Source organism: Spermophilus citellus (genome assembly GCF_964194105.1).
Source record: "Spermophilus citellus genome assembly, chromosome: 18".
In the NCBI taxonomy this organism is placed as follows: Eukaryota; Metazoa; Chordata; class Mammalia; order Rodentia; family Sciuridae; genus Spermophilus; species Spermophilus citellus.
Window position 1 is genome coordinate 22,399,292 of NC_138200.1, and position 26,935 is coordinate 22,426,226.

Genomic DNA, 26,935 nt, shown 5'->3' on the forward strand with positions numbered 1-26,935 from the left:
GTATGTTATAACAAAGGAACATTCAAAGAACAAAAAAGAAATTTCTGAAACTAAAAATCATTATCAGGAGGAAAACTAAAAAATTCACAAATACATGGAAACTTAACCAATAAAAATCAATGCATCAAGGAAGAAATTTCAAAGGTATTTAAAAATTCCTTTAGATTAAAAAATAAATAAAAACCCAACATATCAAAACATACAGAACGCAATAAATAGATGGTAACAGTGACACTTATAAATACAAATGCCTACATTAAAAAATAAAGATCCCACTGGGCATAGTGGCACATGTCTGTAATCCCAGCGGCTAGGGAGGCACCAAGCAACTCAGTGAGACCCTGTCTCTAAACAAAATACAAAACAGGGTTGGGGATGTGGCTCAGTGGTTAATTAACACTGGGTTCAATCCCCAGTACCCCAAAAATAAAGATCTCAAACCAGTATTGATGTTTGGACCTAAAATGTCCTCCAAAGTCTTAAGTGTTAAAGACTAGGTCACCAGCCTGTGACATTATTGAGTTGGAAACATTAGAAGGTGAAACCCATTGGAAGTAAGTTACATCACTGGGAATATGCCCTTGAAGGCATTCCCTGCCATTTCCTCCTTTTTAAAAAATATTTTTTAGTTGTTGGTGGATCTTTATTTATTTTACGGCACTTAGAATCAAACCCAGTGCCTCACGAGACATGCCAGACAAGTGTTCCACCATTGAGCTATAATCCCAGACTCCTTCTCTTCTTCTTTTTGTTTCCCAACCACCATGAGATCAGCAGCTTTGCTCCACCATGATTGTTCTTCCTCATTACAGACCCAAGAGGATAGGGCCAAGCAACCTCCTTTATAAGTTTAATTTTTTGTCACAGTAACAGAAAATCAACAGAGAGGAAATCCTCAATATGCTAAGAGTCAGACATGGAAAAATCCAGTTGTCATCACACATAAGGGGAATTTAATAGATATCTGTGTACCCATATTCATAGTAGCATTATTCACAATAACCAAAAGTAGAAACAAAATGTGTCCATCAATGTACAAATGGATAAGCAATATGTGGTATATACATTCACAAAAATATTATTCAACCTTAAATATGAATGAACCTTGAAAATCTGCTAAGGGAAAATACTCCAGACTTAAAAGAACAATTATTATATGAGGTATCTTAGAACACTCAAATTCATAAAATGGTTATCAGAAGCTGGGGGGGAAAGGGAATGGGAGTTATTTAATGGGTACGGAGTTTTAATGTGAAATAATGAAAGAGTTTTGGAGAAAGATAGTGTTTATGGCTGACCAACAATGTTAATGTACTTAATGCCACTGAACTGTATACTTAAAAATGGTTTAAATGTATGTTGTGTATGTTTTACTACATAGGAAGGGAAGGAAGAAGGAAATAAGGTTAGTTACTGGGCTATTATAATAGGGTATCAATTTCAAAATATTTGACAGAACTAGGTTGGCAAAAATAGTCACTCTGTTCAGATTTGTACTGCCCATGTTAAAAACACACATCTTTCTCATGGTAACAATTCAATCCTAACTGGTTATCCTACAGATACAAATAAACAAGTATAAAATGATATATACAGTTTTACATGTACACATAATCACACACTCAGGGTATTCACTGCATCACTGCTTTTAACTATTAAAAAACCTGAGAACAATCCAAAAGCCTATCACAGTAAGGGACTGACTAAGTAAAACATGGTACAATATAATATAATGCTATGCACTAAAAAAATGAGACAACAAGAGAAAAAAAAAAGAGTACCACCATTTGAGTAGATGTAGATGGGCAGTAATGCATAAATCTACATTTGTGAATGCACAGAAGACCTAGACTGACTAGTAAGATATTGGTAACAGTGATACCTCCAAGGAGGCTAGCTGAATGTTACTAAACATTGTGAAGGAAAGACATCTACTTTTCAGTAAATAGCCTACAAATTTTGCAAATTCGAGGCCAGCCTCAGCAACATAGGAAGGCCCTAAACAATTTAACAAGACCCTGCCTCAAAAATAAAAAAGGCTGGGCTGGGGTTGTAGCTCAGTGGTAGAGCACTTGTCTAGCATTCCTGAGGCACTGATTCTCAGCACCACACATAAATGAATAAATAAAAAATAAAGGACCATCAACAATTAAAAAAAAAATTAAAGGATGGGGTTGGCACAGTGGTAAGGCGTCCCTTGATTCAATCCCCAGTATGGGGACGGGGCAGCCATTTGTAAATGTTCTCATAAATAATCTTTCTTCCACATCACTTTTCTCAAGAGGGTGGGAGGGTAATTTGGTGCCTAAAAGCTCTTATCACTCACTTTCTTTTGAATTTTGTTTAAAAAATATACCACTATGGTAGAATTTTCCTTAGAATACTCTGTGAGATAATAAAAGTTCATTAGGGAAAAAAAATTCTCAAAATCAAATAGTTTGGGAATCATAATATTAAAAAATTAATGGGATTTTTTTTTTGGGGGGGAACAAATACTGGGATAGAATCCAGGGGCTCTTTACCCCAGAGCTACATCCCCAAACTATGCCCCCATTTGTTTTTGGTTTTGGTTTTGGTTTTGAGACAAGGTCTTACTAAGTTGCCCAAGCTGGTCTAGAACTTGTGACCCTCCTGCCTTAGCCTTGAAATTCACTGGAATTATAGGGATGCACCATCATGCCCAAATGGCATATTTTATTATTATTATTATTATTACAGCACTTCTCAGGACATTCAGTATGCAAATGTGCATCTGACTTTTCTAGTAGAAGGAAAACAGTATGTAGTGATCTACAAACTTCCTTGATTGTTTTATCAACTTTGCTTTAATTACCATTCATTCCTCTCAAACTTGACATCAAATCAGCTATCAAGTCCTATCAGGCTCTGATCTTGTCTTCTCTAAGCCTATAGTCATTACCCTAATTCATGATTCTTATCCTTTTATGTTCCCCTTTCCACTAAATATATATATATATATATATATCCAAAACATATTAATACCTAATTTAACATTAAAAACAGCTTTAAAAGTTCTTGTTTTGGCAACACAACAATGAAATATTAAAAGATGGCAGAACAGGAGGAAACAAAGAACACACACACAAGAAAAAAGAAAAAAAATGCTAAACTTAAGTCTAAACACTGAAGACTACACTAAATATAAATGGTCAAAACACCAATTGAAAGAAATTATCAGAATGGATTAAAAAGGAAGTTTTCCTATACTGTAAAAAATATTAATTTAATTATTATATACTCAGCAAAAAAGTAAAAGGGATAGAAAAATATATACACAATGCATACACATATATGTACTTGACAATAGAAGATTTAAAACACATGAAGTAAAAACTGATAGGAAAGAAGGGGAAAATGGCCATAATTACAATCATATCTGGAGATTTCACTCTTTTCTCAATATTATCAGACAAGTAAACAGGAATCTATAAGGATACAGAAGAACTGAACACCACCATCAACCAAATGGATATATATAACATTTATAGAATGTTCTACTCAGTAACAGCAAAATACACATTCCTCTCAAGTGGTTCACATGGCAAGACAGACCATATCCTGGATCATAAATTTAAATATATTTTTAAAGAACTGAAAGCACACGTTATGTTCCTTGACCAAAATCAATTAAACTAAAAATTAGTAGCAAAAAATCTCTAAACACTTAGAAATTAAGCAATATTATCTTAACTAAGGATGGTGAACTTATTCCATAAACAGAAAGTAACTATTTTAGGTTTTATAAGCCATATATGGTCTCTATTGCATTTTTTTCTCACAGCCCATTAAATGTTCTCCCCCACACACACCAAAAAAAAAAAAAGCTTGCATTTGTGTGTGTGTGTGTCTGCACACGAGCGCGCGCACACACACACCAACAATCAAAAGTTTAAAAACACCCAGGTAAGAGCCAGATGTGGCTGATTAATTATTTAGAATTAAGTTTGATCACCTTAATTCTAAATAATTAATGAGACGACAAAAAAGTCTCACAGGACATTAGTAAAATATATTAAACCGGGGCTGGGATTGTGGCTCAGCAGTAGAGTGCTCACCTAGCATATTCGAGGCCCTGGATTCGATCCTCAGCACCAAATAAAAATAAATAAATAAATAAAGGTGTTGTGTCCAACTACAATTGAAAAATAAATATTTTAAAAAATATATATTAAGCTGAAAATGATAATACAACATTACCAAAATGGTGTGGCATACTGATTAAGCAATGCCTTAGAGTAAAGTTTATAGCACTAAAATACTTATATTAGAAACTACAAAAAAAAAACACACATAAAGTAAACCCAGAACAAGTAGAAGGAAGAAAAGACATAATCAGTAAAACTACAGTTGAGTATTAAAAGATCAGCAAGATCAATAAACTTCTAGACTAAGACTTCTCAACCCTACCAGTATTGAAGCTTTGGGGATAGATAATTCTCTATTGTGGGGGGCTGTCCTCTACACTAGGTTGTTTAGCAACATTGCTGCCTTTTATCCACTAGATACTAAAAACACTTACCATCCCAGATATGATGAAAAGTCTCTCAATATAATGCTAAATGTCCCCTGTAAGGATGAAATGGACACCTGACCATTTGAAAACTGTTCTTGGTAAAGATTTTGAATTTGTTGTTAAAAGTCTTTTGAAAAAAAAGAAATCTTCTGGTCCAGATGATTTCATTGGTTAATTCTACCAAACATTTAAAGAAGTAATACAAACTCTATTCTGTATCTTCCAGAAAATTTAACTCATTTTATGAGTTAAACAAATTACTAGCAAATCAAATCCATCCATATATGAAAATCATACAATGACCAAGTGTGGTTCACCCAGAGAGGGAAAATCATTGACTATAATTCACCACATTAACAGACTAAAGAAAAATTACAAGATCATATCAATAGATGCAGAAAAAATCTGTTAATAATATTCAGTATTCCTGATTAAAGAAAAAAGTTTACAAATTAGAAATGTCCTATATTTGGTAGAGGGCAATCATTTTAAAAAACTAGAATTACCACCACATTTAGTAGTAAAAGACAAAATGATTTCTCTAGAAGATCAATCACAAGGCAAGGATGCCCACTTTTACTATTCCTACTCAATACTGTATTACAAGTCCTATCTAGCACAGTAAGGCAAGAAAGAGAAATAAAGACACACATATTGAAAAAGAATAATAAAGTGGTCACTATTTATAAAATACATTTTTGACTATATAGAAAATCCAACAGAATCTATCCCTCAAAAGGGTACAGAACAAATGAGTTTGGCAAGGGTGCCAGATACAGGTTAATTTAAAATAAACATAATAAAAAGTGTAACTATGTCTGCACTTTAAAAAATCAAAAGAATGGGCTGGGGTTGTGGCTCAGTGGTAGAGTTTGCCCGGCAGGTATGAGGCAATTCAATTCTCAGCACTACATGTAAACAAATAAATAAATGTCCACTGACAACTAAAAATAATCTTAAAAAAAAAAGAAGTCCTAAATACAAAGTTATACTGCATGTACAGATTGAAAGACAAATACAGTTAAGATGCTAATTCTCCCTCAACTTATTCATGTATATATTTAGCACAATTCCAATCAAAATCCACCATAATTTTTTCGTGGATATAAACATGTTAGAATAGCCAAAACAAACTTTGAAAAAAATAAATTATAGGACTCATATTACCCAAATTTAAGAAACACTATAAAGCTACTATAATCTAAACAGGGTGGTATTAGCAAAGGGACAGACACATAGATCAAAGAAACAAAATAAATGGTATACAAATCAAACCATACAAACATAGCCAATTCGTTTACTTGTTAACAATTTTAGTCAGATATAATTCACATATCATACAATTCACCTATTCAAAATGTAAAATTCAACAGTTCTTAGTATATATATATATGGTTGTGCAACTATCACCCCACATTTATATTTACATTTTCATTATACCTTAAAAATCTCCATTCCCATTAGCAGTCTCCATTCTTCTCCACAATTCCTAAGCAACCACGAATCTATCTTGTATTTTATAAATTTGCCTATTCTAAACATCTCATGCAAATAGAATAACTTTTTAATGGGCTTCTTTTATTTAACATAATGTTTTTAATGGCACTTTTTTAAATTTTTATTTTGTGGTGCTGAAGATCCAACCCAGGGCCTTGTGCATTGGAGGCAAACTTCTAACAACTGAGCTATATCCCCACCTCACCCCCAAGGCACTTTTTTTTTTTTAAACTGGTAAGATTCTATTTATGGATATATGGCATTTCATTTGTCTTTTCTATTCCAACCATCGAAGTGGGGTATCTCATGTGGTTTTGATTACCAATTCATTTTTAACAAAGGTGCAAAGTCAATTCAATGGAAAAAAGACAGTATTTTCAACAGTGTTGTGAGCATTCACATGCATGAAAAATGAATCTTGACTTAAACCTCATACAAAAATTAACATAAAATATGGGAGAAAATATTTAACTACCTTTTGCAAAGAGTTCTTAGATATGCCACCAAATACATGATTCATAAAAGAAAAAAGTAATAAACTGAAACTTCAAAATTAAAAACTTCTGCTCAAGAAAGAAAATGAAAAGATACAGCATGGAAAAAAATATTTGCAAATCATATATTCAACAAAGGACTTATATCCAGAATATATAAAGAATTCTAAAAACTAACAGTAAGAAACCATAGCCCAATCTTGAAAACTGCAAAAGACATGAACAGAGGATACACATACCGCATGTAAGTGTGTGATTCAATGCTCAACATTATTAGGGAAATGCAAATTAAAACTATTATGCACTATTCAAATGGCTAAGATTTTTTAAATGGACAATAACAAGTACCAGTAAGGATGTAAACCTACTAGAATTCTCATACATTACTATGGAGATGTAAAAATCACACAGCCACTTTGGAAAATAGTTTGGTAGATTTCTTAAAAACTAAACATATATTTACTTTATGATCTAGCAATCCCATTCACAGTATTTACCATCAAAAATGAAAATTGATGTTCACACAAAAGCTTATACATTATGACAGCAGCTCTACTCATAACTGTCCCAAAATTGAAGCAACCCATATGTCCTTTAACAGGTGAACAGAAAACCTGTGTGACACGTTCATGTAATGTATATTCATATAATGGGACACTACTCCACAATAAAAAGGAATGAACTTTTGAGCTGGGGTTGTGGCTCAGTGGTAGCACATGTAAGGCACTGGGTTCGATCCTTAGCACCCCATAAATAAATAAATAAAATAAAGGTATTGTGTCCAACTACAACTAAAAAAAAAAAAAAAATTAAAAGGAACGAACTTTTGATACACAGAGCAATTTGGGTGAGGCATTACTAAGTGAAAGAATTCATTCTCCAAAGAGACTTTTGAATCCATTAACAATAATAGATGGAACAAACCTGTGGTTGTTAAGCCTTAGAAATGGAAGTAGGGTATAATCACAGATGGGCAACATGAGGGAATTTCTGGTGTGATCTGATGTTCTAACTGGTATAGCCTGATCTGTATCCGATTGTGGTGATGGTTAAACATATCAGTATGTGTCATAACTCACAGAACATAATAGAGATCAATTTCATCATATGAGACTTTAAAAATTGTTTTAAAACTTTTTTTAAAAAATGGTTATATTATTAAATAGCAAAATATAAGATATAAGCACAAAGAGTAGGGACGCTGAGCTTGCCTTCTTTCTCTTAAAAATCTGAATTTGTGTGGTGTTCTGAGAGCCCATGTCACCCAGGAAATGAATCACCCCTTTGTCCAGCATATTCAGACCACATAATCTTACCCATTCATTTATCAGTTAATAGCCTGGTTGGTTATCAGATCAAATGTCAGAGTATGGCTGCAGTACTTGTGTTCAAGTAACCCTTATTTTACCTAATAATGGCCCTAAAACAGAAGTGTAGTAATGCTGGCAATTTGGAAATGCCAACGGAAACACCATATGCTTCATTTAAAAATAAAGGTGAAAGTTTTCAACTTAAATAAGAGAGAAAAAAATAAAGTGTGCTTTGGTTCCCAACATCTAATTTGTAAAATTGTGGAGAAAAGGAAACCCATGTTCAAATCACAAAAGTTACAATCACAGTGCATGAAAAGTGTTTAGTTAAGACAGAAAAAGCACTAAATTATAAGATTCCATGGTTTCAGGCTTCTACTGGGAGTCTTGGACTATACCCTCATGGGTACGGAAACTATATACCTTTTCTTAATAAATATAAAGTACAAAAGCATACTTTTAATAATATTTTCTTGTTATTATAAAATTACATAAAAATGTGTGAATAAAACAACTTAGAATTTATTTGTCAAATTAATTCTAAGGCATATAAATATGTGTTCTAAAAATTATTTTAGATGGCTATTGATAAAAAGTCATCGTGTTTGGTTAATTCCCAAAACCACATTTAACTATTGGAAAGTGATTTACTAAAAATGTTTCCCTACTCAAGAGCTCTATTCTATTGTATTAAAAGTCTTCCATTATTCATGTTTTAAGTTGTATATTATTCTAAAAGTTTCTTCACTAAAATTTGAAAATCAAAGTGAACAAACTTTAATAGGTTATGAACAGATTTCCTATCAACAGAACTGTTCCACTAAACAAAGCCTTGTCTATTAAGAAAGGTCTCTAAGAAAGAATTATGCCCACTATCTTTCCTCTAATATACATGACTTATTTTAATGTAGTAAAGCCAAAAGATTTATCATTGACAGAAATTATATATAGGCCTAACAATGAGATTCTGAGTAGTGTCACAAAAGATCAAAATATATATCAATTATAAACTTATAGGAGTTGATTTGCAATTAGAGTCTCTAAATATAGTTCACAAAATTTCACAGACTAAATGAGTTCTCTAACTAGTACCCACCCATGTATAAGTGAAATAATTTCAGATTTAGAAAACTCAGCTGTTTTTTATCTAGTATGACCTCATTTATACAGAAGGATCCTCACAAAAATTTATTTTCAAACATACATTTAACTAGAAGGTTGAAAAGCCGGTAGAGGTAAAATCACAACATCAATTTAAATATGTTATTTTAGAAATAAGAACACAGACTAGAAATTAAATAAACCTAATTTTAAAATACAATGAAGCTAGATCCAAGCTAACCCATCTAATTACAAAATAGGGCATAGGTATTTATACCTCAACCAATACTATTGTAGATAAACAAAACTAAGGCTATCTTTATAAAATGAGGCCAGGAACTCAAGCCACTTGAAAAGGGTAAAGGATTAGGAGATAGTTCTTTTCCACACCTAGTCTTTTCTATAAGATGAAAATATGATTTCTTCCAAAACAAAAAGCATCTTTAAAGAATTGTCAACTTGTGTAAATAGACTTTCTCTTAGTTCACTAAGCAAAAAGTAAATTACTTCTGGGTACCAAAAATTAAAAGCAGAAGTAAATCTATGAAATCAACTAAAACAAACCAATTATAAAGAACAAAATTCCCCCAATTCTTATGCCTTCCCAACTTATGTCTACAAAACCATCTGTACTGACTTTTATACTTGGTAATTTCTGAAAACATGCCATTGTGGGTGATATTTCCAACCCAGACTGTTCCATTCTCCAGCTCATTCTCAAATGTTGGTTCAACTCAAACTACCTGCAACTCAACAAAAATCACAAAAAGCCTAGACTACTAAGTCATGGAAGGTATTTGTGGCCACAATCCATTAGCTTTGCAATTCGTGAACCAATACATATACAACAAAGAAACAACATTTATAAGTGGTACCTACGTTCTTTCCGGTGTTCAACTAAACCTACAGCCTGCTTTGCTGAGCATTTTGCAAACCAGTTGTCCCCAAGTAAAACAGTGACTTCATTAGTATGAACAAGTTTTCCTGGCATGAAGGCAAAGGGGCCAAATGGTACCTATTGTTTAAAAAAGAAAAGAAAAAGGCAAAAGAATTAAAGCACTAAAACATACACTTTATGAAACACTTAGCATTAAGAGTCCTCAGTATTATTGAACTCTCTTTTTAACTATACACTGGGAGAAATAAAATGCCAACTTCACAGAAATTTAACATTTTATATTAAAACTTCACCAGGAAAATCTATAGAAAATTACTTTAAGCTAATAATCAATGTTAAAACAGGAATATAAATCCATACCATGTTTGCACATCACTCTTTAAACATTGCGCTTAGAGAAAGTGTGGCCTCTGAGCATTTATACTTTTCATTAATTCTTAAATCTACATGAAATTACTAAGAGTAACGAAATATTATCAATGAAGAATATTCTTGGTTTAAAAAAAACCCTGAAAATTATTTCCAATAACAGTCATTTTTGCAAAGCAGGGAGGAAAATAGCTTTAATGAATCTTCCTAGCTATATTACAAAATATTTGGGCTAGTATAACAAAAAACCTTCAAGAAACAGAGTACTCATATGGTAAAAGGTTCTAATCCAGGGCTCTCAACAGGTCACTATATCACTATGAGGATCATTAAAACAAAAATTATCAGCACCTTTTTATAATGGAAAAAAATCAATGTTCTAACATTTAATCCTATGAATTACAAAATATTACAGCCTATGCGATATTACTGTTGTAATTCCAGTTTTTTATGTAGTAAGTTTGCACAACAAATGTCAAATTCTGTGCTAATATTTATGTCACTATAATGAAATACATACACACACACACACACACACACACACACACGAAAAAATTTACCAACTATTACTACAATTACTGTAATGTTATAAAGTACAACAAAACCTTCCTTGCAATGGTAGTTACCTCTGATACAGTCCATCAATTTGTCAATTTGTACACATACAGCAAAAAAAAATCATATTTTACACAATTAATGTTTACAAGAAACAATGTATTGCTTTAAAAGAAACACACTAAACATACCATGATATTATAAGACAACTTATCAGGTAAAGTACTGAGTCTTTCTTGAAGGGCATTATAGTCATTATCTACCTTCTTCCTGTTGACAAAAAAGACCAAATACTAAATGAATGAACAGATTAACAATTTTTCCACTCTATGTATCATAAGACAAACTAATTAAAAACCTAATCTTACTCTATTTGTGTACAATGAATCATCTGTCATGTATAACTGATTAGAAAATAAATTTAAAAAATTTTTTTAAAAACACCTAATTTTAGCCATTTACAGAGTAAACATTTTTTTTTAATTTTTAGAATTTTTTTTTCTACGAAGTTTAGGAATAGCATTATCCCACCATATATTTATTAAAGAATTAAGATTCTCCAGGAATTTTGGCTTTTAGAAGTAGAATACTCACATCTTTACAATTAGTGTTTCCTAATGTAGAAGTCCACTCTGACTAAATAAAATGTAGAAATAAGGTGAAGAGGTGGGCTTCATGTTTGGAAGGAAACAGGGGCTCAAAGGGAAGAAAGAAATTTAATAAAGCTTTTGAGTGAATAAACACTGAGAAATGGAAATCATGAACTCAAATTTGATCAGATGCTTGGTCCTAAACTTTAGGCTGAAAAATGTGGTGTCGTCAACTCTTCAATTACTCATACTAATGTGATTAAGCTGAGAGAAAAATCAACCGAGGGGCAGAAGAAATTAGGCAAAGGTAATACAAAAAGCTTTTCAATTTGGCTTTGCAGTCTGTTTCATGTTTTATCAAAGCAGAGGTACCAGCCGGGCATGGTGATCTACGCATGCTACTTGGGAGGCTGAAGCATGAGGATCACAAGTTTGAGGTCATCCTAGGCAATTTAGTAAGATTCTCTGTCAAAATTTAAAAAAAAAAAAAAAGGTTTGGATGTAGCTCAATAGTAGAGTGCTTGCTTAGCATGTCAGCATGTACATCTCTAATACAGGGGTAGGGGTGAGAGGGACAGAGCTACCAAATACAATAATTTCAAAGAATCAAAAAATATAATTCTATCAGGGTCACATTTTCATGCTGTGGGCTCTACCCAGTTCTTAGACATGGAATACCAAGCACTAGCCTATGCTGAGATGCCCATTTTCAAACTACCTCTGGAGATTTGGTTTCCTAAGGGTTCCCTGTTAGGATGTAGGCTACAAGCAAAACCAGGGCACTAAATTTTTTTGTAAGCAAAAGGGCATTATCAATTCGAAAACGTTGCAAAAACCAACTCAGCAAATAACTTAAATGTACATGTAGATATTGTCAAATTAGGATAAATGCACCATAATTAATCACTCTATATAATCAAAATGTCTACACTATAAACATGGAACTGGTTTCAGTTTACTCCTTAGCTGCTCTATAGCAATAATAGCATAATTAATAAAAGTTACCTCATTTAGTCCTAAGATCTCAGGAATTTCACATATATATTGATATTTATCCTGAAAGTATTCTTATAGTAAATGTCACTTACCATTTTTCTGTTACAGAAGAAAAAGTAGAAGAAAAATGGAGATAAACGGATCTCCTACACAACGGAGAGATGAGTACTGATTCTAACCTAGGTCTTTTGACCTGTATTCTTGTTGTTGTTTTCTTTTTAGATATACATGACATAGACTTCATTTTGACATAATAAAAAAACATGGACTGTATCTTGTTCAAATTTAGTCCCCAGTACCTCTCCTTTCGCTTCCCTTCCCCTACCCCCTGCTTCCTTTTCTCTATGGATTCTTGTCATTAACCCAGTTATTTTTTTATTAATTTTTTATGGATATCCACAATGGTGAGGTTTCCTGTGGTATATTTATATTTGTATAAAAGTTATGTCTTCATTCCACTGCCTTTCCTTCTCCCATCCCCCTTTACTTCACCCTTCAATTCCCTTTGTCTATTCCACTGAACTTCTATTTGCACCCCCACACCCTTATTGTGGATTAGCTTCCATATTTCAGAGAAAACATTTGACCTTTGGTTTTGGGGCACTGGCTTATTTCACTTAGCATGACAGTCTTCAGATCCATCATTTACTGGCAAATGTAGTAAAGTCATTCTTTATGGCTGAGTAATAATCCACTGTGTATATACACCAAATTTTCTTTATCCTGACCTGTATTCTTTCAAGCAAACTTTTTTCACTTTTCTGGTATTCAAAAGTGCTTTTTATAAACTTTCCTCACAAATCCTTTTCTATTAATAAACATAAAATGCCTTTTATGAGTTGGGGATATAGCTCAGTTGGTAGAGTACTTGCCATGCCTGCACAAGGCCATGGGTTCAATCCCCAGCATACCACACACACACACACACACACACACACACACACAGGCTTTTATTATATTTAAGGCAAAACTTAACCTTCCAAATAAAATTTTATATGGATAAAATGGAAAAAAACCCTTTATGCACAGAATTATGAACCAGAAAAAGCATAAGTCTGAAGTCAGACCACAGAATAAATCCCAGCTCTACTAGTTAACACACACATGCAAATTAATCTTAGTCTTAAATATCTTCAGTGGTAAAATTGGAATGATAACTATCTCATAGGTTCCAGATAATTAAATATAAAAGATGTAACTCCTACATGTTTTTCCATGAATCAAAAACAAACCAAAAAAAACCCACCAACCCTAAAATGTACAGGAAAGACTATTATCTACTACAATTAAGAGTCCACTAAGTAAATTCTTTTAAATGGATAGTCGGACTTATTGAAAGACAGTAGAGCAAATGTAACCATTCAGGGGCTTTGAAAACAGGGTTAGTGTAAGCAATAAATAGGATAATGCCTATAAAGAACAGATTTGATACAGTGCCTACACGTAAGCATTCATTATTAAATCTATGGAATACTAACAATTTATATGTTTGAGGTAAATAACTTAATTATACATCAACTATCTAAATGTTTCTTTGATTAAGTAATATTAAAGTTAACATTCAATATGTCTTACATAGGCAAATATAACTAGAAAAATGGACTTTAAAAAAAATCTCCTTCATACATTAAGAGAAGAGTAGATTTAACTTAAGGTAATACCAAAGATCAATGTCAGTATTCCAAATCAAGTATACTCAGTTTTAAGTTCATCATTAATAATCCTCCTAGAATAAAAATGTGGTCAAATTGTAAAACAGTTAAAGACTGGAGCTGCTATTTCTAAGTTTTGAATTATTTTCTAAAAATAAAAAAAGGAAGATAATATAAAATGCAACCCATGAAAATTCCTTTTTGAAGGGAGACCAGCAGAAGGCAAGCAGTGTTTCTAGAATAAATTATGGCCTGGGAAACTCTCTGAAGGCCACCGCACTTGTCAAAATGTCCATGACCAAGTACTTAATCAAAGGGTCTTCTCCAATAGTTCCTCTAATATTTAGGGCTTAAATAAACCCATTAAAGATCACAAAGGCAACAGGAAATTCAAGTTATTTTAGAACCAATGCTGAGTGCTGCACGGGGTAAATAGGAGATCTTTATATGTCCCAGAATTTTAACATAAATTTTCTACATTATTACTTGGAAGCAAAATTAAATTTTGGACATTATGGTCATATTAAAATGTAGTCAAAGAGGTAATTACTTTTTTTAAAATTCAAATTGGGAACAAAACACAGCTACAGTTAGGATAACCATCTCAAGTCTACTTACTTATATGTATAGACCCGTTTGTTTCACTTTACCATATTTGATCCTTAGAGTTTAAGATAAGCTTTCAATTCCTAATTTAAAATTTTATCCAATAAATAAAGTTTAAGTTGTACCAGATAACCTCATGCAACTTTCCCTATAGAAAACAATAACTAAAACATCTGTATAAGGCATACAAAAACTTGTAAAGTATCCTTTGAATCTTGCTACTCATGTCTACATGTCTCTGAGAGGCATTTTTTGTTTTAAATAGAAGTAGCGATGACTATAAATTAACCTTAACCTTAAAGGATTAGGAATGAGACAGATTGCATGTGAAACACTTAATTTTCATAATTTTGGGAAAAAAGTATGAGAGAGCAAGTTAAATGAGGTGTATGCACAAGTATTTAAAGATGAAATATACTGATGTCCATACTTTGAAACTTTTCTATATGCTTGATTTTTTTCACTTTCGGTATGTGTGAAGATTTATACAATATTCAGAAGGGGGCAGAGAAATATGAAAAGGACTCCATATTTTTAATCCTTCTCTTATAAAATCTTTGTAAAGGAAAAAATAAGTTCTATATTTCTTATTTTAGACAAGTAATAGACTCCAATCTCCATCTTTAAATCACAAAAAAAAGGGAGATAAAACAATAAGACATTGCTAATTTAAAGTAGGAAGCTAGAATAGGCAAAAAAAAAAAAAAAAAACTAACATCAAACCCCTTTTTCCTCCTCAGAAGTAGTCTCACATCATTCTCTACCTTTACCTAACATGCTAAATAAATAAAGAACCAGAAGTGCTGAAATGGGAAACAAAGAGAAAGGCTTTTATATTGCCATTAATATCTGAGTTTATCTGGGACAAAGACTTAATTTTTTTTTAATTTAAGAAATGATGAAATCCAAAGATTTTGACACCACCTATTGAATACCTCCTCTATAACTAAGCCTTATGCCATGTACTGCAGGGATCAAATATAACATGCATGTTTTTTCTGTTTGTTTGTTTTGTTTTTAATTTGCAATCCACTGGCTTGAAGAATTCCTGTGTTTTCACCTTTAAAATTAAGAAAATGAGGGCTGGGGATGTGACTCAAGCAGTAGCGCGCTCGCCTGGCATGCGTGCGGCCCGGGTTCGATCCTCAGCACCACATACCAACAAAGATGTTGTGTCCGCCGAGAACTAAAAAATAAATATTAAAAATTCTCTCTTTCTCTCTCTCTCCTCTCTCACTCTCTCTTAAAAAAAAATAAAATTAAGAAAATGAAGGAATATTAAATTCAGCCATGGGTTATTTGCATATAGAAAGATATTCTCTCAATACTAAAGCAAAGAATAATAATTTTTTTCAAAGTAGCTTCTTAATCTAAAGAAAGTGTTCAAGTTAAATTAAAAAATAAAAACATTGCTGAAAGACGAACTTTCTACAGTTTTATGGGGAAAGGAATGCTCATTAAAAATTTAAATGTATTTACTGTATGAAATCAAAAGCAATAATCTTCTTTCTAAATGATCATGACAAAATACTTTATAACTTCAATCAATGAAATAAGGGGACAAAGACTTAATTTTTAATGTATATAAAATCCAGACAATATGATGGCATATTCCTTTTTCACAACTCTAGTATACCAAGGAACTTATATAATCAGAAGATGCTAATAAAATCATCCATCATGCTCTTTATAAATTATGAGTTATAAGAAAATATTAGAAATAACCTATAGATAAAAAGATTAGAAAATATCATTAGAAATAACCTATAGATAAAAAGATTGGCCTAAATAAAAACACTTATAATTTTTTAAGTCAACTGAACAAATTATTCAAAGAAACAGATGAAGCTAGCATTCCATCTGATTTCTTCAATTAAACTTTTTAACAGTAAGAGTGCAAAGGATAAACATAGTAAGGGGAATTTGTTTTAGGGAGCTCTTCAACTATAAACATGTGACTTAAGACCTGTCAGTTATTATAGCATCTTTTTATTCATTCGTAACTTATCTTTTCCTCTAGAATAAAATGACATGGGAATTCAAAATAACTTAAAAACACATTAGTCAAACTCTGAAAGAAATAACTCCAAAGTGCCTAATTCAGTTAACTTTACATGAACTTACAGATAATTTTATCTCCTTTTTATTTCCACAACTGATAAATATTCCTGTTATAAATTAAAAGGAAAAATCTTTTAGAAAAACTGATGAGTTTATAACATACTTAAGCTTTGATTATTCATGCCAGTTTTTACTTAAATCGCACCATAATCCTTAGGTTTTGAGACTTCAATTTAGATTTTATACTTTATTTCTAAAGTATATTGTAGAAAAAGTAAACTTTTTGTGTGTTTTCTTAGAGTTATAATTTTGGTCACAGATCCCTACGAGAAACTGAGAAAAGGACCCATATGTTCCATATAGTTTCAACAAGTGGCTTCTCATAGAATTCTCCAGGTTAATTGCTTCTGTAAAGCGGTTTTATAAGAGTGAAAAACAGGAATCCTGGTTCTGAAGCCACCAAATATTTAAAATCCTCAAAATTATCTTTAACTCAACTGACTTAAAAAATGAATAAAATGATGGGAAAACCCTCACCAATTTGGTCATAAATTCAATATGAATTAGCAAAAAGTAACTCAATTCAATTTGCATAGATCCTACATTTTTCTAAGTCATACACTGATACTCACTCGCATCCATCTTTAGTATATTAGAACTAGGACTTTTCAATCTCAAAACAAGCATGAGCACTCACCTCTCAAACACTGCAATTCTTGCAATATTTACACCTTCATCCATACACAACACCCTTTGTGCTTGAAAGCTTTATTGCATGTTGCTCTTATTTTTCAAAAATGAATGGGAAAAAACTCAAGGTGCAGGTAGTATAGTTTTCAGACTTAATAAAGTTCAGAAAAAAATGAAAAATCATAAGTTATATCAGAAGCCAAATCCTTAGCCTCAATCAAATATTCACTGGACTTAAGATGATCATGAGAAACTGAACCAAACAAAGCACATTGTTATTTAGACATAGATCATCATCAAAGATTATATTCCACATAATAAGTTGTAAATTTAGAGGGCTTTTTAATAACAGTTTAAAGTCTTGGAGGGGGGTAGAATTCCCCTATTAATATGTAAGTTTGCCTTTTATTTTCAGAAATGCATTAAGTATTAGTTTGGCTGCTTCCAAAAACCTGACACAAAGGCTTAGGGACTCCTAGAAGTAATAACTTCTAATTTTAAGTTAAAAATCATTAGGTCTTTAAATCAAGGAGGGAAATATTATAGTTTGGCCTTAGTGACACAAATATATACAAAGAACTAACAAGCTAAAGGTAATAAAACATTAAAAAACAAAGGGAGAGAACTGGCTTCTCTTCAAAATTGAGTAAATTTACCTTTTTCCTTTTCTTATTTCAATCTTTCTATAATTGAGCATGTATTCATTTCACACTCAGAATAAAAATCTTAAAACCTAATTCAGATTTTGTTTCAAAACTCATCCTTAAAACTATTCAACTCGATTTTTTTTTTTGCCACTTTTAACATAACCTTTGCAAACCATGTACTAAAAGCCCACACAATTAAACAAACAAAAAAATACAAGAATTTGAAGAATGACAGAGAAGAGAGATTTGGGTATGAATCCTCCCAGTTGCCCCTAAGACTTTCATCAATAACTGTAGAAATTCCAACAACAACAACAAAAGTGTGTGATATCTCCAGAAAGAAGAGGAAGAAAAAAAATTACAAACAAGAAGGCCTTATCCAAACACTAACTAAAAACTTTGTAGTCAAAAACTAAAACGTAATTTTCAAATTTACCTCACACTGAAGAATGAAGCCATTATCATAAGTACTTTTTTAAAGTTTTAAAAACATGCAGATCAATTATTCAGATTATACATAAGAAAATAAATTTTATATATGCATACCTGTTTTAGGTATTCATGAGAAATAGACTATAAACCATAGTACTGTAAGAGTTTGGTGCTTTTGAGAGTCATTTTCCCTCAAACATATATTTCTCCCCGCCCCCACCTTTTGCATGCATGCTCAAATACATGTATACATCCTAGCTAATTAATAGGAAAAAGGAATTCCAAAAAGAGCAATATCAGACCTTCACTTGACTCTAACTTTTCAGGTGTGTTTCTTGGATATTTCCCACTATAGACACAGACTGTAAACTCGAGTAAACTGATTATTACTCTTCTTCTCAAAATTATATTTTCTGTCCAGGTTCCTTCAGAAAATAATAAATGTCAAGTATGTGGTTTATGATCCCTCTCTAAAAACTCACATGAAGTGTTTCTGAATTTTTATGTCTCAATTTAAAGCTACTCTTTCCAAAATTAAGCACTTGGAAAAAATAAAATACTTTTCTATATTTTAAGTTTGTTTCACGTAATTTCATAGATATCTTTACTACTTAAAATCATTTTAGGATGATTTAAAGGAAGCAAGACAGTTCTACAACTCACATACATACAACTTATGATTATAAACAATATCTAAATATAGATAATTTGAATATGCCCAGTATCACAAGCACTATTTCATTTAATATCCAGAAGTCAACACACAGTAAAGAGACTTCTTTCCTGTGGGACATATTCAAAAGAAATCATCTGTAGTGCATTAAAAGTGATCATAAATTCTTTGTTACTACTCCTATTGACAGGTGGAGATTATTTCCCCACGTTGCGCACGTGTGTGCATGCGTGTGTATGTGTATGTGGTTTTTGGTTTTTGTTTTGTTTTGTACTGGGGATTGAAGCCAGGGGCATTCTACCACTGACCTACATCCCCAACCCTTTTTTTTTTTTTTTTAAGAAAGTGTCACACTAAGTAGCTTACTTAGGGCCTCACTAAATTGCTGAGGCTGGCTTTGAAACATGCAATCCTCTTGTCTCAGCCTCCTGAGTCACTGGAGTTACATGTGTGGGCCACTGTGCCAAGTTTGGACTGGCTTTTAAGTCTCTTAGACCAACACAATGTAGTCTTGCAGCTTCCACTCTTGCTGCCCTGAGATCACCATGAAAAGTGAGCTGGATAAACAGCACAAAGACAGATAGGCTCCGCTAATACCCAGCATTAGCCACAGACTTGGGAGTAAGGCCATTTTTAACAACCCTGATGACCCAGCTACCAAATGGCTACAGCCAAATAAGTGAGCCTAGACAACACTACCAGAAAAGGAACACAGGTAAGCCCAGCTCAATGCACAACACAGCAATCAGGCACAAATAAAGTTTTTTTTAAGACACTATATACTTACAATGATATGGCCATTATTTATTAAGAAAAAAATTATTACCAAATTATATTTGGTGACCCTTAAAAGTTTGACACATGACACAATGAACTTTATGTGACTAGAAAGTTAATTATCTGAGGACAATCTCCAACATACAGCATCAAATGAACAGTACACAGTCCAATTTCATTTTTGTCCGAAAGGATGGGAATAAATAAATCTAAACATGTGGATGAATACACACACACATATACCTACCATATGCAAACAATTTCTGAAAAGATTCATGATAAACTTGTAAAAAATGGTTGCTTCCAGAAAAGGAAAATGAGAACTGAACAAACGTAGAAAGAAACCATATTATTTGCACCCTTTTATGCCTTTTTTTTAATACCTTTATTTTGTTTATTTTTATGTGGTGCTGAGGATCGAACCCAGTGCCTCACACGTGCTAGGAAGTTCTCTACCACTGAGCCACAACCCCAGCACCCCCCCCCCTTTTTAAAGGTATATAATTATTTATTAACAGAAAAGGCCTATAGACTCACTTCTTCTTGGACACAACCTACGGTGTTGGCCATGTGACCAGTTGTGTTAGTTTGCTGGCCTTGGATACAAAGTCCCAAAATTGGCACAGCCCCCTATGGGTCCTAATCTTCCTCAGTTGCTCCAAGTCCTCCTGGGGCTTACTATCGAGACCATTGGCCAGAACCTGGTTGAATTTTCCATTCTTTACAACCTTCTGTCTGTTCAAGAACCAGTCTAGGATTTTGTACTGTCATGGATTATACATAATGGTGATCACACGTTCAACCTCACCAACAATGAATTCTCCAGCCTCTTGGTGAGGTCAGTGTCTGTTTTCCTCAACACCACATGAGCATATCTTCGTTCCACACCCTTAATGACAGTGATGGCAAAGGCTATTTCCCTCTGCCCATCAATGTTTATGTTGCGTACTGGCAAACTGTGCTGGAACTTCTCAGGAATCACTAGAGACATGGTAGCAGCAGAGCTGCAGAGTGTAGGCCTCCTGTGGAAGCTTAAATTTTGAAATACAAAAGTATTGCCTAATTTTTAAAAATTTGCTTAACTCTTACAATTAATATACAATAATTTTTTTAAATTTTTTAATGTTTTTTTTATTTGTTGATGGATCTTTATTTATTTATATGCGGTACTGAGAATCAACCCAGCACCTCATACATGCCAGGCAAGTGCTCTACCACTGAGCTACAATCCCAGCCCAGTCATTTTTATCTCTTAAATATAAAGCTAAAGTATTTCCAAACAGAATACTAATTAGATTCATTTCAAAATAACTGGAAGTGGATGATAGATAGGACAGGATGTTAAATGAAAGTCCAGAAAAAAAACATGAGTTGACAGTTATTGAAGTTGAGAATCACTCTGTCACCTTTTGTTTGAAATTTTTCATAACAAAAAGTTACTTAAAAATATTCATATAATGTTGTAACAATAATGCTCAGAAAGTCAATTCCATACCATGACAAAAAAGTAACAAGCATAAATATAAAATATTCATGAATATTTACAAAACATATGCATTTTTGTTTATGTATGTGTTATTAATAATACCTGAGGGCTGGGGTTGTGGCTCAGTGGCAGAGTGCTTGCCTCACACATGTCAGGCACTGAGTTCAATCCTCAGCACCACATAAAAGTAAATAAACAAAATAAAGATATTGTGTATAACTAAAAAAAAAAAAATTTAATAATAATAATACTTGAATGCCAGGCTGGGTAGTTTCTAGACATCACACCTCATTTGATGTTCACTACAACCCTGTGAGTTACATGGCATCATCATTTTACAAGGAAAATAAAACACTTGGTATAAATGCCCAAGGTTACAAAGTTAATAAATGAGAGAATTCAAATGTAGCATATATCTTTAAGACATTAAAAATGACTATATATTAAGATTTAAGCAAAAAAATTTTAATTAGGCAATACATTTCTTTCAAAATTTAAGATATATAAAAGGGTACAAATGATACATGGTTTCTTCTTACATATGTTCAGTTCCCATTGACTTGAAATCCCATGTTCTTTGAGAAAGAATTAAAAATTTAAAATAATCCACAAACAGAATAATCAACCACTAGTGAACAAACAATGGGATACACACTCACATTTTAATGAGAAAATGTGTTTAGATTTTACTATACCTTATCTGAGTTAAGGGGAAAAAATTTTATAAGAACCAGTATTAAGTATTAGCTCTAAAATAGTGTTGAACAAATTCTCATCTGTTTTTTTTTTTTTTTTAAGAGAGAGTGAGAGACAGACAGAGAGAGAGAGAGAATTTTTAATATTTATTTTTTTTTAGTTCTCGGCGGACACAACATCTTTGTTGGTATGTGGTGCTGAGGATCGAACCCGGGCCGCACGCATGCCAGGTGAGCGCGCTACCGCTTGAGCCATATCCCCAGCCCAAATTCTCATCTGTTAAGCTCAAAAACTTCCTTTTAATCTGTTATTATCAAATAAACAAATACTATAAATTTCTTGGTTCACCACCATTTTAGAATTTGATTTAATTTTATGGAAGAGATTTTTCTGGGCAGGTCCTGTGGTCCTAGACCATTTTCACTCATACTTTTCTATAAATACTTTTACTTCCTATTATATGTTTTAAAAAAAAATCAAAATTATTTCTGAAGCCTAGATTATACATTACTTGTCCCTTAAATAAAATAATCCTTTAAAATTGTACAAACAAGCATATACACCACTAGCAAAAGAATGAATTTTTTATTTCATATATTTTTGCTCTCCCTTGTTATATTGATATATATCCATAAAAAAAGCAAGCTTAGCTACACAATTGTATTTCAGACTGGGCTAACACCAAGAGTCAAAGAAGAATTAAAAATAACATGCTTTTAAAAATAGTATGTGAGACATGCTTAGGAATGGCTCTAGCCTCTCAACTCCCTCTGTATTTGCTTCATATCTCTGCAAGTAGCACAAAATTATTGTGATTTCTCTGTTTAGCACCTGACTATAAATCCCTCCATGGCAGATTCTTTCAACTCCAAATAGCACAATACTGAAATGGGGAAGGAACTCAATTAGTGTTTGAGGAATTAAAACAATGTAAATATATCAGAAGAATCCCACAATGCTCCCAAATAACAATTTCCTGGCTCTCAAAAGAATGGAAACACTTTGGTTTTAATTTTTGAACATAATAAATTGATGAGTTCACTGGTCATTTAGATTCTATCAATATTGATAGAATATGTACATGATCCATCTGTACATGAATAAATATAAAGTAAACAGAAAGTCTATTCCATAAGCCATATCAGAAGTAATTAAAGGAAGAAGCAAATGTAAATTGAAAAAAAATAATAATAATAATTTTAATTGTTAGTGTACAGATAAGATATGATATTAAGATGTGTTTAGGGAAATATGGAAGGCTTCAGAATGTGAGATAGGGTCACATGAACCTGCTCTTACTTCTTACCTGTCACTGTTCACCAGGATTGTGTACTGCTAAAACCATTTTTAAACTAAAATGGTAGGTAAAAAAAACTATATATTTCATCTTCATTTATCCAAGCACTCATTAAGTGCCTATTTTGTGCCAAACACAAGGAGGAGGAACTGTGGATTATACGATAAAACATGTGCATTTTATTCTTAAAGAACTCTCTTAATAGGGAAGGATTTTACAAAAAACAACCAGAAGCAGGTTATTACTTACATATTTATGTAAGCTAGTATCTGTTCTAATAGATCCTTTTCTAATTTCCTAACCCCTTGCCAAAACTGACAGAAGTTCACATTAATAAAATGTCCCTTGAGAATTATTTTTAAAATGAATAGCTTTAGCCAAATTTTCAAGAGAAAAGCATTCTTTGGCCAAGGACTTGCATTTCACATTTTAACCTGAACTGAATGTATAATGAAAAATGAATAGTCCATTTATGGAAATGTTGACAGACTTACACCACCATGGATGCAACTACAATGCTGCATTTATTGAAAATTAATGAAGTCCTGAATTTTTATTTATAAAGTGGATATCATTAGTTTTAGATTATTTTCTGCAAGCCAATAGTCAAAATTTAATAAGATGATGTGTACAGATTGCACTGATTTTTACTCTTATCCACTGCTTGCAGACCATGTGCATTTATACCAAAAAACATTTGATATACACTAACTATAAATTATTTCCTTGGAGATCTCTCAGGCATGAAGAAAAAGCCTCTTAAAATAAATTTAAAATATTATATGCTTGATGGTGTATAACCGAAGGTTTAATCTCACTACTAAAGGGGCAGTTACCATGATTTTGCAATAACCCTGCAGACAATAATCAAGACAGCTCCTGTTGTTCTCTCAGTAAAATCTTCGTAAACACAGCATGGATATATTGTAATTTGATATCTGTAAGATCAACAGCTATATCTCATGACAACTCAAAATATAAGATTTTATTCACTATTAAATTGAGCATTTTCCTCAGAAGAAAAAGGAAATATGTTATTTACCAAACATTGTCCTGTTAACTATACATTAACACATTAATAGATATGCTTTCTTTCTCTCTAAAAAAGTGCAGTCCATAAAACAAGTTCTGAAATATAGAAAATTCGATTTTCAAACTTTCAAAAAATTTATCTGTGCCATATTTCCATCATTATTTTAAAACAACTGATCCCAATTATTTTTCTACTAGCAATACAGAAAATACTCAGAGCTCTCTGTGACCAGTTACGTTCAAATATGACTAAGTTTATACTTCATGATATTAATATTATTCTAACATTTTTTAAAATGGAGAAACACAAATGTAACAATTTCAAGAAATCAGGGAATATGTAATTCAGAAAAGGATAAAAAATATACAAATTAATATCAAAGCTACTCAAAATGGAGATAACTAGAAGAATTCAATTACTGATCTCACAGACACACAAAACCAGTATGCACATTTTTTAAATACAAGTAGGTGACCCCAACAGTATTTCAGAAATATAATAAAACCATCTTTCACTCACCAATGCTGGATTTTCTCTTGGCAGTTAGTGACCACCTGTCATAAAAACAGATAACTATTCATGAAAAAAAAGAGCTATGCAAAGAGTAACAAAATAGTCTATCAGAAAACTAGAACAGTAGCTTTACAGATTTAATAGTATTTCAGCATACATTTTTATTTGTCAAATGCACAGAGATGTGAATGTTAGTTTTTAAGCAGTTCACTTTATCATAACCCTCTAATGCAGGCTGATAACTGCAGAACAAATTACAGCTTTCCAATTCATACTTTGGTACAAAACTCGCTTCATAACTATTAGGTGACATATGATATAAGATAACTAGTATTTTGTACAATCTACAGACCTGTTTTCACTGTTACATATTTTGTAGAATACGCAAATGTTATAAATAACTAGAAACCAATGTAACATCCACATTTCATCAGTAAAAAAAAAAGAAAAAAGAAAAAAATGACAGTAGTGAAAATATTTTATTTTGTCAGTATATCTCTAAATGTTTTCACCTGTAATTTTTATTCTGATGCATTAAAAATGAGTTCAGTGATATTTTTCTACTACATTTCAAGAAGAAATACTTGGGATAAAGAGTTGCTCTGAACAGCTCATTCTTCCCCAGTGAATTATGATAAAATTTTAAGCACTTCACAGCCAGTTTAAACTAGGTTTATAATACTAAAACCATGGAATTAAGAACAAATGTTATTTTTTTCCTTTGAGATATTGTAACAGATTCTCAAAATGCTCAAAAACAAAAACCCTAATGAGGATAGGAAAAATATAAATTTTAAAATAGCACTATTTTTGAATCACACTTTTAAAATTAATATTATTTTTACAGATTGATAATCACCTAATTTTAAATCACCCATTAATAAAAATTTTAAATAGTAATCTAGCATACCACAGCACCATTTTAGAGACAGAGAAACTAAGGAATAAAAGCCAAAATGCTAAGGTCATGTGAAAAAGACAGCAGTTATGATTTGGTTTGCAACCCACTGCTCTAGTTTAGTTCTAAATTCCAATATTGGCTATGTTAAATGTTGCATCCAAAAATCACAAGATTTTTTTTTTTACTTGTCACTAAATTCCTCTATTATAACATTTAATTCCTGAAATAAATGTCCTTCTTTGGTACATTTTAAATACTAAGGCAGTAATCCTGTACCAAAATACATGCTGTAATCAGATACCCAACCATACTACACATTAACTCAGCATAAAAAGTCCATTTTAGAATGAAGATCTCTTAGTAAGTATCAATCACATAGCAACACTTAATAACAGTGGTACTATATAATAGAGTACTGACTTTACATCTGGAAAAGCCAAGCTAAAACTACATCAATCTATTTCACTGTTTCTGATTTGGCAGTAATTATAAAATAGACAAACAGAATTAAATGTAAATTAAAAAAAGAAAAAAATCTTTAAGAAATTCATTTTATAAAGTTCCTATTTAAAAGCCCCATTAAAAGATGAGACCCAAAACAGTCAGGATGTTTTCCAATACCAATGCATGTGTTTCCAAGCATGAAGTGAGCCAAAAGCACAAAAAGAAAAGCCCTGCAAACCATAAGAGCAGAATGTTCATTAACCTCTACATGATAATCCTTTCATAGCTGCATATTAACTAGTTACATATTCATAATCATTTACATTATTTAAAGGACCTTCGATGAAATTTTCTAGGCTATATCCATTAGTGACGGTGTTAAAGGTTATAGAAGATAGTCTACTTAATGTTTCCAGGAAGCCTTTTTAATTAGTAAATATGTAAATTTGGCACATATGCTTTTTATGTTTAAAAACAAGTCTCTGGTAGGATGGCATGTATTCTTGCCATCACTCCCCACACACACAGTCTATTTTCCACTTTGTTCTAGCCATCCTTTCCTCTACTCCCCTGATCCCTTTTCTTTCCTAAAATAGTCTCCCTAGGAACAGATACTCAAGGGTAGACCAACAAAAATCCATTTCATTAGTTTACAAGAGAAACTTTCAATATCAAAATATTGC

At 32.2% G+C, this 26,935-nt stretch overlaps 1 protein-coding gene across 3 annotated transcripts in view; it reads right to left on the bottom strand.

The window, feature by feature from the left end:
* The window catches only part of URI1 (URI1 prefoldin like chaperone), a 66,812-nt gene that overhangs the window by 15,438 nt on the left and 24,439 nt on the right, over positions 1-26,935 (bottom strand). Inside the window, exons 2-4 of one of the 3 annotated variants that reach the window (XM_081274606.1) lie at positions 24,914-24,948; positions 10,950-11,028; positions 9,816-9,951 (exon numbers count right to left, since the gene is read on the bottom strand). In XM_081274606.1, coding sequence (XP_081130732.1) covers positions 9,816-9,951; positions 10,950-11,028; positions 24,914-24,948 — 250 coding nt within the window. The remainder of the gene's footprint in view (positions 1-9,815; positions 9,952-10,949; positions 11,029-24,913; positions 24,949-26,935) is intronic. The other 2 variants (XM_081274608.1, XM_081274607.1) reach the window with 2 other exon arrangements.